We start from the raw sequence: 17,647 nt of genomic DNA, 5'->3' as shown, positions 1-17,647 counted from the left end.
GGCCGGAAGAGGCGCCAAGCTTCGGCCAATGGCAGGGGGAGTTGCCGTGTCCCCGCCCCGCCTCCTGTGGCTCCGCCCCCGGCGCAGGCCGGAGCCGTCCCTCAGCGCCGCAGTGACGAGGCCGCGCAGTCGCCCGCCACGCGTGCGCAGCGGCTGCTTCGCCCCCTTCCCTTCCTTCCTTTCCCTTCCGTCTGTCACCTCACGGCTGGCGCTGCCGCACCCGGGGGCAGCGGTGGTACCGGCACCTGGTCTGTCCTTTCCCTTCCTTTCCCGCCGCTTCTCGGCGCCCGGCCGGGCGGCTGCCGTCTGCTCGGGCTCCGGGTGCCGCCCGGCGGCCGCGCCCGCACGTCCATGGAGGAGCCGCTGGCCCTGCACCCCGTGAAGCTGTATGTGTATGACGTGTCCAAGGGCATGGCCCGGCGCCTCAGCCCCCTCATGCTGGGTAAGAGCACGGCGAGGGCGCCGGCGCTGCCCCGGCCCGGCCCTGCCGCCGCCTCCCGGCCCCGGGGGCTCGTGTTCGCACACCGCCCGCCGCGGCCCGGCCTCGCACCGAGATCCTCCCACTTCAGCCCCGGGAGTGGCTTTTCCCTCGCCCCGTGTCGCCCTCCCGAAGGAACGGCGAAGGGCTCTCGGAGGACTCGGGCAGCACCTGGCGGCCGGTGGCTAAAGGATGACGTGGGAGTGTGAGGGCCTGGTTTGGGGGCCCCGGCTGTGGGGACAAAGAGGGTTTTAGCTGCAGCATCCCCGTCCCCGCGGTCAGTGGGATGAGCTTTGGCAGCGAGGCAACTCCAGGTGAACAGGGTCCGTCCAGCCTCTTTCCCTCCATCTGTCCTTTGCTGCTTCATTGGTATTGTTTACAGAAGGTAATTAGAAGTATTATGTAGCCCCCAGAGTGAGGGAAGGCTTAGTGCCCGGCACCCTGACTGCTGGCAGGAAGGCTGAACTAGAAAAAAATCAGCCTGTTGTTTACAAGGTTGTTGAGTTTCAGTGGCTCCATCACCATTGTGGTGATGTCGTACTTGGGGCTGCACAGCTTGTAATGTGTAACTGGCCACCTTCTCTTTCCAGAGGTTTGTAAAAGTCTGGTCGAGAATGTGTGCGTTTCCAACTGCTCTTCGGGCTACAGATATAAAGGAAGCTCATGTTTTGATTAAAGATTTGGAAGCATGAATTAGAAATGCAACAAGAGAGTGGTTTATACCTGCTACGTGTAGATTCTGGCCCGTGTTAGACCAGCAGTCTGTGTGAGATGAGGCTGCTGAACAGACTCGGTGTCTAAACAGATGGCTTCGTGTAATCTTGTTTTACAACTTGTTGGCATTCACTTCCCTCATCTGTCCCACGAGGAGATTCTGTGTTTTCCTGCAAGCTTAAAATGAAAGACCAGAGAATTCTTAGCATGAGGCTTCATGCACATCAACAACAAGCTTACAAAGCCAAGAAGAAAATATTATAGAGATTGTATATGGTGTGCTCCGTTGTCCAGACAGCAACGGCAGCTCTGAGAGGTGTGTATTTCCCATACTGGGTAACCTCAAAACTTCTTGTGTGGTCAGAATCACTTCTGTTGTAGCCCTCAGGGAAGTAACTTTTCACCTGTTAGTTCGTAACAGCCACGTTTTATCTTGTGCAAGGAGTTATAAATCTTAAGATACAAAGAGTTATAAGTCTTAAGATGCAGATATTCGTGTGCAAGGGTTTTCTTGTGTTTGAGGTGAGCGGATTTTAACCAGACTTATTTCAAAGCCTTGGTCCAAGCAAAGACTTGTAGAGGAATACTATATGTGTCTCCACACCAGTTTTCATATTGATCAAGTGAAGGCTTTTTAGCTCTCACCCACCAAGTCAGTCTTGGGAACTTGTAGCTTTCTGCATTTCCACGTAAAAACACTTAGTGTGTGATGAGCTTTCTGCTTGTGTTACGGTTTGCTAAATTTCCAGGAGCCTGAGTAATGACAAGACAGACTTAAAAATATGCATGTCTCTGGGTAGTGTGGGAAGCGTTGCTGGCTGGTGCTGCCCTGTAGCTAGCTGAGTTCAGACGTGTTTGTGGAACGGGGCCAACTAGGCCTGTATGGTCACGGTGACAACGCAGACTGCAGAATGTTTGGGCCTATGTGAATCCAGTGACTGACTGCCAAACAATGCCTTGTTGTACCTTTGTTTCCTTCAAGTAAAACATCTTCTGTGCATTTACACTCAGCTCCAGATTATTTTAGAAAGCTCCCCAAGAGCAAAATGATGAATACTGCTCTTGCTTCATGTACACATGAGAAACAGAATAGTTCAGCCTGCAGTGCTGATTTTCAAGTAGATGTCCCAAGGCAGAGAAACCTTTAAGGAAGGTTAAAATCCTGTTGCATTGTGGGCTTAAAGAAAAATGTCTTGCAGCTCTCCAATTCTCTTTTCCTGTAACTGAGGTTATTGCTAATGTGACTCTCAGAATGGGCAGGAGCTTAGTTTATCACAGCAGCTGTGGCTCAGTGGGGCATAAATTAACAGTGAGTTGTCCAGGAGTGGGTATCTGTTAAAATTAAGTAGTGTATTCAGCTCTAGGGACCTAACAGCCCAGAAGGTATTGGAGCATAAGGTACCCACGAAAAGGAGGTACCTTCTGCTTTTGCTTCTCTTTTCCAGACCCAGCACATTACTCTGCCTCTTCTCCACCCATTCTGAAGAGTTTTTAGTTGTTCTAGTGTTCCAGCTGTTCCATCAGCCTTGCTCCAGAGCATTTGCTAGGGATGTCATGAAAATCAAGTGTGTTACCCTCCCCCAATCTAACCTACTTCTTGATCTCTCCAGGCACCTCAAGGAGAAGTGAACTGACACAGGCTACTCCCTCTTCATTAGGGTTTGAGGGTTTTCTGCTTCGGTTGAGCACCCTGGGCAGCACATAGGAGAAAGAGCTTGCCTAATTAAGATAATTTTCAATTCAAGAAGGGTGGGAGTCTTCAGGGATTGGCCTAAGGAAATTGCAACAATGTGCAAAGCAGTGCACTACTAAGAATACCCATGCTAGCTGACCAAATTTTATTGCTTCTAGCTCCACAGGAGACCAGTTCATTACTTGTTTAGGACCTTCTAGGACTTGCATATCCATTGCAGAGCATAGATATCTAGTTAAAAATAGTAAGCTTCCTACTATTTCTTTACAGCTCAGGAACAGGGGTTGTTCTTTTGCTGAGGGATGCATAGCCTGAGCTCTGAATGGAGTAAACTAAATGCCTCTCTCCTTATATAATTCCTTCATGTCTCAGAACTTCTGTCTTTCAGTCTAACAGTTTAATACGCAAACACCACTTTCATTTGTTATTTAAAATGCACAGGAAAAAAATGCATTATGTGCCCTTCAAGATTAAGAAATTAACTATCCCAGTAAAACAGATTGGTGAGTGTCTAATCTCCCTTCTGCTTGGGCTTCCAGATAAATCCAAGCATGGAAGTAATCCCATTTGATTGTATTCTAAAATTATACAGGATTCCTTGCTTCTTTCAAAATGCCTTCTTATCCTAAGAATGTCAGTCTCCTGAATCAGTTGTACCACAAGCAAATCTGTACTTCATTCTGCACATTCTTGAAACTAAGCTGCGGGTCCTGGAACTCTTTAATGCATTTGAATGTTGCATTTTTCTCATAGGTTCCTGGCTCATGTGAGTAGCATGAAAGTATTTGAGCTGGGAATATTATAAAGAAAAATAACAGCAAATAAAAAAGCTTGTTTACTTCCCAGATGGTGCTCTGCCTCGTTGAAACCATTTGAATCTCTGAGATGCTTAAGGACACAGATCTATGCTGAATTGGCATCTCCTCCTGCGTTCCAGTAAGCATTTTCAGGAAAGATCCATATAAGCACCTTGGCAAGTAAACAAAAAACCCGAACCCAAGCAAAGTCTTAAAGATCAATGATGTGTTCAGGTTTCCCAAGACTGATTTACTATCACCCAAAACTCTCACAGATACAACACAGTAACTTTCATGTCCATGTTTGTGGTCTGTGGCAAACACAAGTGCTACCTACTCTAGTCGGCCCTGCTCTGGCAGGGTGGTTGGACTAGATGGTCTTTCAGGATCCCTTCCAACCCTTAAGATTCTGTGGTTCTATGACTTAGGTTAGCTCGTAATGAAGTCAGATGAAGTTAGGCTGAATTGCTTCACTTTTGCTTCAGGCTGAGCTTGCATGTAGGGGATTACTGTGGGACAGCGGATACATGGTAATTTGACCGTGTGCACTAATTGATTGTGTACATCTAAATTTGCAACATTCCTTTCCCCCTCTGTCCCTCAAAATATTTAAACTATTTAGGCACCCTGCAGCTTCTCCATTTTACCTAGATGAACAGCAGGTACTCAAAAGAGTATCATCTCATCAGGACATTCCTTTACTGTGTTATATGCATGTGCATGTTTGGGTTAGCTTTGCTGTAGGTATGGAGTGAAGGGTTAACACCTGCAATTCAAAGGCTTTTGCACTCAAATAACAGTTACTGAGGAATCAGACTTTTCTATGTAGTCACCGACAGCCTCGGGTTATGAGTAAATGTGTTGGATTTGGTGGCAGTACCAGCATATAATTCCACCCACATTGTGGCATGCCACGGGTTTGGAGTGTTGTGGAAAAGAAGGGAAGAAAGTGAAATGTGATCATGTCTACCAGTATCCCAAATAGTATTTGCAATCCCTTCTCCTTGACTGCAGAATGTAAGCTCTGTTGCACTGGAACATTGTCTGGGGAGGCTCCCTGGCAATTTTTTCAAGCTGGACAGCAGCTTTATTGGAAAATGTTGCTGCAAAGCCTAGATACAACTTCTTCCTTGGCACTGCTACACCAGTGCTGTCACTTGCGCAGCTCCTGCTCTCATTTAGGCAGCTGGCTGTGGAAACAGAGCAGTGCTGGTCCTTGCTTGGCCATGCTGTTGGGGCTGGTGTATGTATCAAGCCTTCAGAGGCTGCAAAGCAGTGTGTTTTGTATGTAGTGGGCAATGTCCAGCAGAAGGCAAGACATTATCTCCTTAGTGCAGGCTGCCCTGATTGCTTTATCAGGAGTGGCAGTGGCTGTGAGCTGTCACTTGCTCTCTGCAATGTCTGTGTTTGAGAGAAGGGCAAGAAGAGCTATATGAGATCACTGCCAAGAGAGACAAAACTTCAGGAGGAAGATGATCATATCCATGAAGGTCTATATAGAGCCTGTTCTGTGATGAAACAAATAAACAGGATGGAGATTCTTGCTAAGCAGCAGGAAAGGCAGCTGCCCAAGTTTCTCAGAAGCTGTTGACTTATTCATCTGTCAGTTTGGAGATGGCAACAGTCAACTGTGCACCACAGGAAGCTGCAACAGCACACCAAAAGTACTTGGTCTTGGACGTCTCTGGGTCGTGCATGTGTGGCCAGTAACAGCAGGTTTCTCAGGAATGAGATTCCCAAAGGTGTTGTCATTGGAGAGGTTTTCACTACCTGACCAAGTACAGTCTAGTCTGCCAGTGGTAGGAAGGGATTTTATTATGTCTGCAGCAGGCTGGAGAGCTACCATGGATGCCTTATTGTCACCAGTGCAACAGATCTGGCATGTGTTTTCCACAGTGCCAGCCTGGTTAATGTCTTACAGGAGCCAAGGAAAACTAGGACATCTGCAGCAGCTTCATTAAGATCATCAAACCAGTGCTTGGCATAAACTGACCTAGCTGAGCAGCCTTAGACTTGTGAAGGCAGGCAGCTTCACTTGCCAAGAGCTATTCTGTTATTGTCCTGGCAGTTGCTGCCTGTTGCTAGCTATGTTGTTAGCCAGAGAGGAGCCCCCCAGGACTGGACTGCAGTCTAATAAAAAGTCTGTCTTGAACTCCATTTGGGTTTTGTCACACAAACAGAGAATTGCATTAGTGACCACTGGAGGTCCTGCTGAAGGTAGTTCCAACAAGAGCAGTTCTTCAGGGCACTAGATGACTGAATTCTGAGTATCTCCAAGGATGGAAATCCCACATGCTTTCTGGACCTCTGCTCCAGTGTCTGGCCACTGGTTTTTTTTCCTCTTCTCACTAAACTGGTGATTTCCCGTTTTCCAACAAGCCTTCCACTATGCACCTCTGAGTAGAACAAGACTCCCTTTCCTCCATACCCATTGTAGTTGTAGGAGCAGTAAGGACTCTTGGCCTTTTCTTCTTAAGGCTAAACAGACTAATTCTCTCAGTTGCTCTTCAATACAGCAAGTGCTCTAGCACAGTGTGTCAGTGCCTTTTGTACTGGAGAGGAATCTGAAGGTGGACACGGTACTTCAGATGGAGTCTCACAAGTGTTGAATAGGGGCAGAGAGAGTCACCTCCATTGAACTGCTGGCTGCAGTCTTGCTAGAGCAGCTCAATGTTTGGTAGCTTTTGCTGTAGTGATGTTTTCAAGTATGTGTTGTAATTGCAGCAGCACCTGTGACATCAGCATCTACTATAACTCTTTCACCAGCATACAGAATGTAAGTGCAAAGTGGCAACGTTGTGGAAGGCTCTTCCAGCCATCATACTTACTGAAAACGAGTATGAAAGTAAACATTAAGATGTTCTTTTTCCATTTAGCATGCAAAAGAGCAGAAGCAATTCCAATATGTGCTGCCTTTATCCTTTGGGGCAGAGAAACCATTAAGTTCAAGTTCCTAGTGGAAAACAGTGATTTATTGTGAACAAATGTGTCATAGTTCATTAACAGCTATGCAGACAGTAACTATGCAAGGCCAAACTGTAGAGCCTGTCATAGGCCAGCTGCTCAGATTAGGGCAGTGCACTGTACCATACCCAGCCTTGCACATTGCTGAACCTGCAGTGGCCTTCGTTTATGGCAGCTCTAGAGCGTGAGGCAAAAAGTCTGACAAGGAAGGTGTGGAACGAGGGCCAGAGAATAGAAGAGCACACTGTGTGGGACACAGAAAATGCTCCTAAGATGGTGCAGAAAACTTCTCTGCTCTTCTCATTGTTAATACTGCCTTTTGGCCTTCATCCCACTCCACGCTTACGTTTCTGTGCGATGGGATGACAGTGAATATGCTCACTGTCTGGCTGTGATCCATGGTACTGACAGATCAGTCCACCTACTTAAGAACTGTGTGTGCTCTCTTTGACTGATGCCTGTACTGCCACAACAGCCTTTTCCCTGCTTTCACTCTTACCCGACCTTCATCTGAAGCAAGTAGCTACCTCTGTGCCAGTTTTGCTTCAGACATGAGTGTAAAACATGTGATAGTGATTGTTTAGTCCTTACTTGGACACATAAACACCCTTTTCTCAGAACTCTTGAAGGATCTTCCTCATCAGTTTTGTTCCTGTTTTACCCGTTCTGTATGATGACAGAAAGTTTGTTTTGCCCAAGAGAAAGAACTTGTGAAGGGCTACTGCTGTTTCAAGTGGCGTATTGAGTCCTGCACTCACAGACCAAAGCAGCCCTGACAAGGAGTAGGAACAGATAAATGTCTCGAGACCCTCTGCCTATAGAAAGAGAAAGACAATACCTCTGCCTCCCTGTAGGCCATTTATGCTGTGGCACTTAGATAAGGACAATTCTACAGGATGGATGGAACTGGGGCAGTGTACTCTATCACTGCTACCCCACAAGATATTTTAGAAGCAGGGCACCAAGTGATGAAGAGTGACCTCTGAATTTTCAGGAGAGAAGGCAGCATGCTGGAGGCTGAGGGATCAAATACTGCTCTATCAAACTACTGTTTTGCTCTAGGGCCCTGATAGACAAACTGGGGCCCAGCATGTAACATTCTGCCCCCTCTTTGGGAGTTGTAGAGGAATGCAACTGAGCTGAGCTTCATTTTTACCAAACTTCTTTCTAATGAGTGGGATGATTTATTGTTACCCTGAGCATCTGATTCCAGCCTCAGAAAAGCAGTTACAGTGTACTTTCAGCATTGTCAGCTGTGGAAATACAAGCAAGGTGTCTAGTGGAATATTTGCTAGGAAGAGGCAAAGCTGACAGTGTGATGAGGGTTGCAGCCAAATCCCAAATTAAGGTCAGTTAAGGCAGTGGCCTTCAAGATAGCTGAGCCTGAATATCACAAGCATGATAAAACACTTAAAAGAAAAAGACCACAGCTCTGAGGCTGTGTTTAAAGCAGGAGGTTAATATCTGGAGCATCTCCCTTATGAGGAAAGGCTGTGGGAACTGGGGCTGTTTAGTCTGGAGAAGAGGAGACTGAGGGGTGATCTTATTAACATTTACAAATATCTAAAGGGTGGGTGTCAGGAGGTTGGGACATCCCTTTTTTTTTCTATAGTATCTAGCAACAGGACAAGGGGTAATGGGATGAAGCTGGAACACAAAAAGTTCCATTTAAACATAAGAAAGAACTCTTTGACTATTCAGGTGAGGGAGGCTGCCCAGGGAGGGTGTGGAGTCTCCTTCCTTGGAGGTCTTCAAAACTTGCCTGGACATGTTCCTGTGTGACCTGATCAAGATTGGACCTGCTTCTGCAGGGGGGTTGGACTGGATGATCTCTAAAGGTCCCTTCTAACCCCTACCATTCTACCCCAGAATTCAGGAAGCAAGAAAGTCTGTGGCTAGCTTTGGGAGGCCTGAGGCTGGTATGATATAAACAGATGGTGTCCAAACCAGAGTAAAGCCTGTTGGCCAAAAGTGAACCCATCAGGGCTGTCTGAACTAAATTTTTTTTACTAGAAGGATGGCTCTCATATGCAGGTGGCTTTTCTTTAATCATGTCTACAGTGGTTTTTATCTAACTCAGGGAATCTTGCAGATTATTTTGGCAGATTGTCACATCACATTCTGGTATCTAAAAGTTGAACAGTAACAACAAAATATCTTGGAAGAAATGCTGCTTGGATATATAGGATAGTGATGTGGAAAGGGGTCAGCTAGGGGACAGTGCTTATATGTGGAAGCTGACTAAAAGGATCAGGACTCTGCTGCAAGCAAGTAGAAGCGAATGCAGAGGAGCACACAATCTACTGTTTGGATTCAGGAGAATACCAAATGTTGTTATGCACACAGTTTTTCTGGTCTTTTCTGAGTGTTGCACACCTTGTTTGGCCAAATAAAGTTACAGCGTTGTCTGTCATAGCATGCTGTTGCTGCCTACAAGTTTGCAAAGGGGTATGATAACAGGGTTCAAAGCCTTTAGACTAAGATAAAATAATTGAGCCTGGAGGAGTAACAGCCAGTGACTCTTTGATCTTGAGACCCTACTATGAACATAGTGAGTTAGGTTTCCAACTTCAAGGGAACTAGAAAAGCATTTCAGAAAGGACTTTTTCTCTAAGACACAATGGTAGTATCAGTTTAGTGGTGCCTGGAGCAAATCTTTGCTACAGTGTTCTACAAAACACACAATTCACAATGATGCACAACAGTCTCTTGCACGGTGCCCCCCATCCACCCCACACCCTCCTTAGGGCAGTTGGAGGCCCCAGCGAGATGGGAGGAAAAAAGATAACCAAGGACCTTGTGGATCGAGACAAGGGCAGGGAGGGCTCGCTCCCAGTTACAGTTCCAGGCAAAACAGACTCCACTACTCCACTTAGGAAAATAAGTAATGTTTCTTTTACTAACTAGAAGAAACGAAACAGAAAGCAAAAACAGAGCAAGATGATGAGAAAAACACAACCAGCACTTTAAGATCTCCTTCCCCGACTTCTCCCTTCTTCCTGGGCTCAACTCAATGCTCCCAATATCTCCACCTCCTCCCTCCCTTTTAACAGCACAGGGAACGGAGGAAGCCATGGAACAGCTGATAGAGACTATCACCACAGATCATACATTCATATCAGGTCTCGTCAGTTACTGAAACTGAAAACTCAATGCTCTGTGCTGGCTTACTGCCTGCAATTATGAAATTGTTGTCAAATTCAAGTCTTCTGTTCCTGACTGAAGGCTCTGATTTTAGGAAAAGGTTTCTTTTCTTTGTAGACAAATACCCCGAGGAAGGTAAGCACTGGCAGGATAGGATGGCATTGCCACCTCTGCACATGGGAGGAGAATAAAATTACAGCAGCAGTGTGGATGGAGAGGTTCATTTGAATGAAGGACATTCTGTTTCTGTAGAGGCAACTCTGGAATGAAATATTTGGTATTACTGTCACGGTGAAATAATAAGCTCGGTTCCAAAGTGCTTGACAGAAAGTAGGCTGAAATCTGGAAAATATGTTGCTTATAACTCTTCTCTTTGTTTTTTTTCTCTGCATACAGGGAAACAGCTGGATGGCATCTGGTAAGTGACTGGATTTAAACTGCATAATGTGTGTTAAGCACTGTGTGGCGCAGGAGGTATTTTCAATATGAGATGGTACATGCTTCAGGCGTTTAGAGCATTTTGCCGCTGAGGAGGGACCAAGGCACTTTTGGTTCCTGAATACAGATTGACAGTAAAATGATGTACAGCCAGGTGCTGGTTACATCTCTCCATTCAAAGCTCAGTGGACACCATGAAAAGAAAAAAGCACTGGTGGTAGTTGTTGCATCTTCTTACCCTTGCCCACTTTTTCAAGGGTAGGATGTTATCCTTGTCCCAAGTACTTTGTCTTCTAATTAATTTCAGGCATGACTAAACAGGAGAATAAAAATAGTGGGTGGGAAGAAGGTATTACAGCATCAGGCCTGCTGGCACACAAGAGCAGTGACTACATTAGGTTACAAAACACCCCCCAATTTGCTATAATTGATATGAAGATTTCTTTTATAAAACAGAAAATGAAAAGGAAACCAACCAAACCCTTGTCCATCCCTTTTTTTTTGGTTGCCTGACCTTCTCAGTGTCTAACAGACATGCACATCTATCAGTGTGGGAGCAGGGCTGGCTCCGTCTCCCTCTCTCTATTACTTCACCCTCAACCCTCTAGCTGAAAGAGGCTGCTGGAGATGTCACACTGGTTTAGAAAGTCCCTCTTTTTCTCTGTTCCTTCCCAGTTAAGCCTGTTCTTTTCCCAACTGCTGATGGAGTTACAGTAGGCTCGATAATCAGTACTTCCATATCCATTAATGTCCCAGCAGATCTTGTTCCTACTTACAGAAACACAGCTTTTCTTTTTGTCATTCATTTCATGATGACCTTGAGCACATAACTTTACCTACATCAGTTATTTCCTTTGTTTCACCTGGTTTTTGTTCTCTGTGGCAGGCACACGTCCATAATAGTCCATAAGGATGAGTTCTTCTTTGGCAGCGCGGGAATCTCCAGCTGTGCACCAGTAAGTTAAACTTGCCTTTCTGATAAGATAATGTTGTCATAGAGTTACTTGTTGGAATTGCTTGTGTCACTGTCTTTTTAGAGAAGCAGGAAAAGGCTTCTGAATTCAGCCAGATGTGGCTGCTTGCTGTGGTTGCCCAGGGTATCTGAGGAAAAGGGAACGTGGACAGTGTATTTAAGCCCAAATAAATACAGGTTAGGGATTGCTTCTGCTGGTAGAGTCCGTCTACTATTTTGCAGCTGCATTGCCAGAGTGACACTCTAACTCTGTCTTGGTATGGTTTTACATACATACTTGGCAACTCAAGGCATCCTTTTTAAGATTAAAAAAATAATAATAAAGATTGTGGTACTTTGTCTGACTTCTCTGTCCTTGGAGAAGCAAAACCTATGGGCCATTCTTCTAAAGCCCAATTTTGCTATGGCTTAGATCTTTCAGCACAAAGAGCCAAGCATACAAGCTGAAATATAAGTTGCATGCTACTTCTCATTTTCCAAGTGCAGAACAGGGGAGGCCAGTAGGGCTTTTTGCTTGACAAACACCCCGAAAGTTCCTTCTTTGTGACTGGGCAAGCCGCAGTAGCTCTGTTCATTAGAGTCCTCCAAAATCATTCAGTCTGTCCATTTAACATCATCTTTTGGCTGTTAATTATTACAGGGAGGGACAATTCTTGGGCCCCCAGACTCAGTTATTGACCTGGGGAACACTGAAGTCACAGAAGAAATTTTTCTGGAATATCTTTCCTCTTTGGGGGAATCTACGTTCCGGTAAGTAGCAGCTTGTGCTATAAAACCTCTTATAACAGAAAAAGCCTTTAGGGGAAAGAGTGCAGAATGGAAACAAGTATTATGAAACCAGTCCTGCTCACAGATCTTTGGTCCTCTCTGAATATGAGACTGGAACTCACAGAATCACAGAATGGTAGGCTTGGAAGGGACCTTTAGAGATCATCTAGTCCAACCCCCCTGCAGAAGCAGGTTCATCTAGATCAGGTCACACAGGATCGTGTCCAGGCGGGTCTTGAAGACCTCCAAGGAAGGAGACTCCACACTCTCCCTGGGCAGCCTGTGCCAGGGCTCCCTCACCTCAACAGTGAAAGAGTTTTTTCTTATGTTTAAATGGAACTTTGTGTGTTCCAGCTTCATCCCATTACCCCTCGTCCAACCCTCTGATGTGCCAGCCATGGAGCTAGGCTGGGAAAGCATTCTTCAGGAAGTCTTTTACACTCTTTTTCACAAAATGGAATGATGCCTGAAATGCCTTTGAGAGAATCACCAAAGAAGATGAAGGCACTATATGAAGTATTTCAGTAGATAGTGCTTTGCCCCATGAGTCGTAGATGAAGCATTCTGGTAAAGCTGCCAACTTTCAGATGAGTAAAAAAGCAACAGTCTAGTCTGCTTCTCACCAGAACAGGAAACAGTAGCATTTACTGTTCTGGCTGTATTTCAATGTCAATAATTCCTGTGATTTCTCATCATTCTTTCTGTGGTTTTAATTGAAAAAAAGCCTGACCTCACTTACCCTCCAAAAAAACCCCCATTGTATAAAGCCAGCGGTGCAGAGAAATGTCATTTTCCACCCCGATTCAGCTGAATTTGAAGGTGAATTGATGTCTGTATTTTTTACCTACTCGCCTTAGAATCCTTTGTGGGGAAAAAAAAGTGCTAATGTGAGATGTTCCTCATTAGGGGCCTAATCTTTTTGTTTGTTGGATTTATTGCTGAGTCTGTCTTTCAATGTTTTCACTTCTTGTGGCACAGACGAGAGTGTTACAACCTTTTTGAATGTAACTGCAACACCTTCAGTAATGAAGTGGCACAGTTCCTGACAGGAAAAAAAATCCCTTCCTACATCACTGACCTTCCAGCTGAAGTTCTTGCCACGTGAGTATGCGTATTGCTCCCTTCTGCAGTCTATTGCTTCATGCTCACGCTTAAACACTTGACAGAGCGAGTGGTGCCAGTTTCTGCTGGCTCTCTGTGAGAACCAGCCTAAGATTAATGAGAGGATGCTATTTGTTTTACTTCAATGCTTACAACACTGTAAGACATGTGCTGACTGGCACTGGTGTTACTGAGAAGACAGGAGAAGGTGGTGGTTCTGCCTTTAACTTAAACTAGTTTTTTTTTGTGATGATGACTCAGGCGGGACCAGACAAACACAGAAAGTTGCAGAAACTGGTGAAAGCTTTTTAGTGTAGGAAAACCAATGTCTCTTAAAGGTCACTTCTCTTACTCTGAGCACCATAGTTGCAGTGCAGGTGTCAGCTTTGCTTGTGAAGAGGCAAAGGCTGATGTAATTTTAAAATCCACACTGCAATTTTAGAGCCAGGACTGGATGCAAAAGGAGAAAATGAAGAATTCCTGTCTGGTAGTTCAGCTCAAACTTTTTTTTTTTTCTCTAAGCTCTCAGCTAACGAGAATCCCAGTGGGATGATTTATACTCCATCATTTAGGTCTTGTTTCTCATAAGAATAGTATACTACATTGTTTGGGAGACACATGTCTTCTACCTTGGGCTTTTAGCACTTCGGATCTCTCAAGATCAGATAAAGTCTAAACAGAGCGAGGTGTATTGAAAGATAAACCAGGTGCTACAGATTACAACAGAAATTATTCTATGGGTGTTGAACCATTGTCTCAGAAGGAAGATAGAGGCTTAGTCTTCCAACAGTCTTTACTATTGTTAATGGAGCACTGCAGTTGCATAACTGGGATTTCATCTCAGACTTAAATAGAATGAATTACCAAAAGCCAGTTTCAGTATTGCCACATTAGCAATCTGGGCATGTTAGGACTCAGGACTAGCTTATGTAAAATCATGTTTAAGATTCTTACTTATTGAACAGTAAACTCTCTGTAATAGGTTAAATTAGTTTGCTTTGGTCTGTAGTGGAAGTCTGTTCTTCAAACTTGCTTCTACAGTGTTGGTTTGATTGCACTCTAAGAATTGAGTGCTCCTCAGTAGTAAATGTTCATCAAGTTGTTCATCAAGTAAGCTATTTGAGATGCTTTTCTCTTTACCTTCTCAGACCTTTTGGACAAGCTTTAAGGCCCTTCCTGGACATCATCCACATGCAGCCACTCGGAGGAAATACCTTCAGCAGACATAATGGACAGAGCTAACAGGAGCGACCCAGCGTGCCCAGCCTCGCCAGGCCTCTTCCTTTTTAAACGTGAATCTACCAGATCTCTATTTTATAATTTCCCATCTGAATTAATTCTACAGAAGCTACAAATTTCAAAATATCCTAGGGAGAAGATTTATCAGGGTGCATGTAAGATGATGCTACCAAAAAGATTGCCATTATTTCTAATAGTATTATACTAATTTATAAAGGCTGTCTTGTCCGAGCAGGCTGACACTTTCTAAGTAACTCCTATGCTGGTAAGTGGGTAAGATGAGTATTCAAGGGCCCATTACACAATTTGGAGTAAATGAGAGGATGTCCTAGCCATCCCTTACAGGCTTGCATCTCTTTCTCCTGTCACTGCCTATATTGTGGGAGTATTTCCTGAAGACTGTAGCAAAAAGACAAAGTATTGGTAACAGAGAAAGCAAAGGTGGCCCACAATTACTCTTCTGGATAATTGACATTATGTTACCTGCTCAGGAGAAAAGCTGAACTCATCTGATTAGAATACTTGCAGTGGCACAGCTGTATGGGAAAGGTGATCAAGCTGAACTGTGTGTCAGCATCATACTCGGAAGCTGAAACTTTCAGTGGGACTAGCTGCGTGTAGGAGGGAGGCTGGAACTGAAGGTTGCCAAGAGCCTCACAATGCTAGGTCCAGGAGTTATGGGAAAGAACCAGCTGAAAGAGCAGAATCTCAAGAGGAAAAGTGGTGGGAACAAATTTCAGGTGAAAGTGAAATGGGGTGAAATGTTTCCTTTTTGCACATGTGAGCTTATCAGCAGACAAAACCTTGTTTACTATTTACCTTTGCATAAGCGCTAGTTTGGGTTGGTTTGGGTTTTTTTTCTTACCAGCCAGAGTTAGAGCACAGTAAAGCAGGAACAGTGTGGCAACTGCACAATAGTACAAGGTGGACCAATTCTGCCTTCAGTACCTAGTTGCAGACACAGTAGAGGTTCCAGCATTGTTTGATATCACTGTTCTTTCCAAAGCAGACAAGCTCATCACAGGGAGGGCTTTTCCCAAGTACAAGAGAAATAGGTGGTAGATCTCCTCAAATGTAAAGAAAATGAGATTAAAATGAAGCTTTCCTATGGAACAACTGAGTTTATTGGGAGACATGCAGAAGCAGTCGTGTCCTTAGATTGACATTAGATTGCATCAATAGTGCATCTTCTAGTTTAAGATCCTTTCAGCTTTGCAATTAGTTGCAGTGGAAAACAGATCAGGGGAATGAAAGAACAGGCACACTGATTTCTTTTCGTGCATGAATAGACACTACTTTCCTGAATCATTTTGTAGTAGTTACATTTAGGAAGGAAGATAAGACAGGCATTGGACAAACCCCTAAACATTGCTGATGCTCCGTAAATGGAGATTGTGCATCACAGATGCTGTTGAAAAAGCATCTGGGCAGATGTATAGCCCTTTGTCCAGTGCTTTGTTATGAAAAGTATGGCTGCAAGTTCAGTCTTGCATCTCAGACTTCCTGCACTGGAAATTTCTTGCATGACTAAAGGAGATGTCTTTCCTCTGCTGGGCCTTTCCTCACAGAATAATACAGTTTGATAAGTTTCTCACACTGTGAACTATAATGGTTCGTGTTTTTTGAGGGGATAAAATGGAGGAAAACTGCACTTGAGTCATTCTGTCAAACACAGTGTTGCCCTGCACATTGTGGAGTCACTACACAAGCAGAAATGGGGTACTCTCCACTTTGCAGTTTTGTGTGAAGCTACTCTGAGTGCACAGCAGTGGCACTGGAAGCCCAGATTGGTTTTTTCCTTGCCATTCTCTGCTTGTGCCATCGGTTTCACCTTTTCATTTGATGGACTGGACTTGGAGACAACTGTAGCTGTTAGCACAGATCAGTTCATACAAAAGCTTTCAACCTTTCCCTGTCAAAATGTCCTGTTTGCAGAAAGCATTATAATGCTAAATCACTTATGAATGCCTTTTGGTGCTCCTGGAGGAGGGATGGGTGAATGTTTGCTTCCTGCTAAGCCATAGCTTAGTTTTCCTCTTTAGCATGTCTATCCTCTCCAGTCTTTTCCCTTACTTATTCTGTGAAGAGTAACCAGTCTCTCATCTTAACACACACGACTGTGCCACAAAACACTGTAGCGTGTTAGAGATTTGGAGCTTCCTCAGTTGGACAGGTATGCTCAAGCTGATACAGTGCAGCCCAGCATCTAGGTACACTAGTTTGGGACCTGGAAGCAGCACAGCTGTGGTGGTTTGTCTTTCTGTAAACTACCACTTCAGGCACACCTGCCTATGGTGAAACCACTGCCCCACACTCTTATACAATGAGGATATATGTCCTATATGTCCACCACTTCAGAGGTCCTGAGCCTGGTTTCTGCTTGGCTGCCTGCTTCAGCACTTTTTACATCCTCTCAGGAGGCAGGAAGGAGAAATGTTTACCCCCTGTGTTTTGTGATTTGCCTTTTTGCTTCCCGAGCAGCTCCTTTGCAGAGCTAATGCTGCTACTTGAAAGTCACTGGATAAAATGTCACTTGGCCATATACTGTTTGCAATAGCCAAGGAGCTCCTGAAGGGTTTCCTGGACTGAAGATCTAGTGTGTTTTGTGGCAAAAGAAGTGTAGGAGGGAATCCTGTTTGCTGGGTCATACTGAGTAACAAGAGCCCAGTACCCTGTAGACCTCTTAGGAAACCCATTTTCTCCAAAGATGGCCAAGTATTAATTGCAGGACTGTGTCCCCAACATTCCACCCAGCCATACCTACTCACAGGAGTATAAAGTAGGCTTATAAGTACATATAGGTGATGAACTTCAGCTGGCCGATCAACAAAGGGGCAGGGAAACTGAGCTCCTGAAAAGGAACAGAACACTTCTGCCCACACTTAATATTCTGTCATGTATTGCTGGGGTTCCCTTGTGCCATTTCAAAAAAAGCTGTTAATACCATCATCAGGCAGGAAGTGATGGTTTGATTTATTTGTTGGTTAAGGGTTGGTTGGAGTTGTTTTCTATTACAATAAAAAGAAATCCAGCAAGGTTTCCTGTTTGAATATCTGTGCCCACACAGCTGCCCAGCAAATGCAGCTGCCCAGAAGTCACCATCTTCACTGTGGTCCCAGCTGGAAAGTGTGAGGAGAAACTGGCTGAGCAAATTGGGCCAGATACTGCTCCTGGAAGTAGTGGTGGCTGCTGTCCTTTGCTAGAACGGGTCCCAGGCAATATTATTATCTCAATTTGGGAATGTTTTCCTTCTGTGAGCACTGTGGTATCTTGTTCAGGCCACACTCCTGGGTCTTGATACAGCTTGGATGAGGTGAATGAAGTCTGGATGGTACATG

The 17,647-nt window shown here is 44.8% G+C and overlaps 1 protein-coding gene across 2 annotated transcripts; it reads left to right on the top strand.

Moving 5' to 3' along the window:
• Window positions 1-88: 88 nt before the first annotated feature.
• Window positions 89-17,348, top strand: DESI1 (desumoylating isopeptidase 1). 2 transcript variants are annotated; one of them, XM_062013366.1, is made up of 7 exons: window positions 354-442; window positions 1,069-1,508; window positions 10,187-10,208; window positions 11,115-11,184; window positions 11,842-11,951; window positions 12,948-13,070; window positions 14,219-17,348. In XM_062013366.1, the coding sequence occupies exons 2-7, from the start codon at window positions 1,466-1,468 to the stop codon at window positions 14,310-14,312; spliced, it is 462 nt and encodes a 153-aa protein (XP_061869350.1). In that variant the 5' UTR covers window positions 354-442; window positions 1,069-1,465; the 3' UTR covers window positions 14,313-17,348. The 2 variants fall into 2 exon arrangements, with proteins under 2 accessions (XP_061869359.1, XP_061869350.1); XM_062013375.1 differs by lacking the exon at window positions 1,069-1,508 and having other exon boundaries at window positions 89-442.
• Window positions 17,349-17,647: the final 299 nt, after the last annotated feature.

Source organism: Colius striatus, chromosome 1 (genome assembly GCF_028858725.1).
Source record: "Colius striatus isolate bColStr4 chromosome 1, bColStr4.1.hap1, whole genome shotgun sequence".
In the NCBI taxonomy this organism is placed as follows: domain Eukaryota; kingdom Metazoa; phylum Chordata; class Aves; order Coliiformes; family Coliidae; genus Colius; species Colius striatus.
The sequence above is the reverse complement of the archived record's forward strand: the minus strand, read 5'-3'. Positions and strand labels throughout refer to the sequence as shown.

Excerpts from the sequence above, each read along its gene's own strand:
- DESI1 (XM_062013375.1), top strand. The coding sequence starts at position 352 with ATGGAGGAGCCGCTGGCCCTGCACCCCGTGAAGCTGTATGTGTATGAC. Across the intron at positions 11,952-12,947 it reads TTGGGGGAATCTACGTTCCG|ACGAGAGTGTTACAACCTTT; the intron begins GTAAGTAGCAGC and ends CTTGTGGCACAG. Across the intron at positions 13,071-14,218 it reads CCAGCTGAAGTTCTTGCCAC|ACCTTTTGGACAAGCTTTAA; the intron begins GTGAGTATGCGT and ends TTACCTTCTCAG.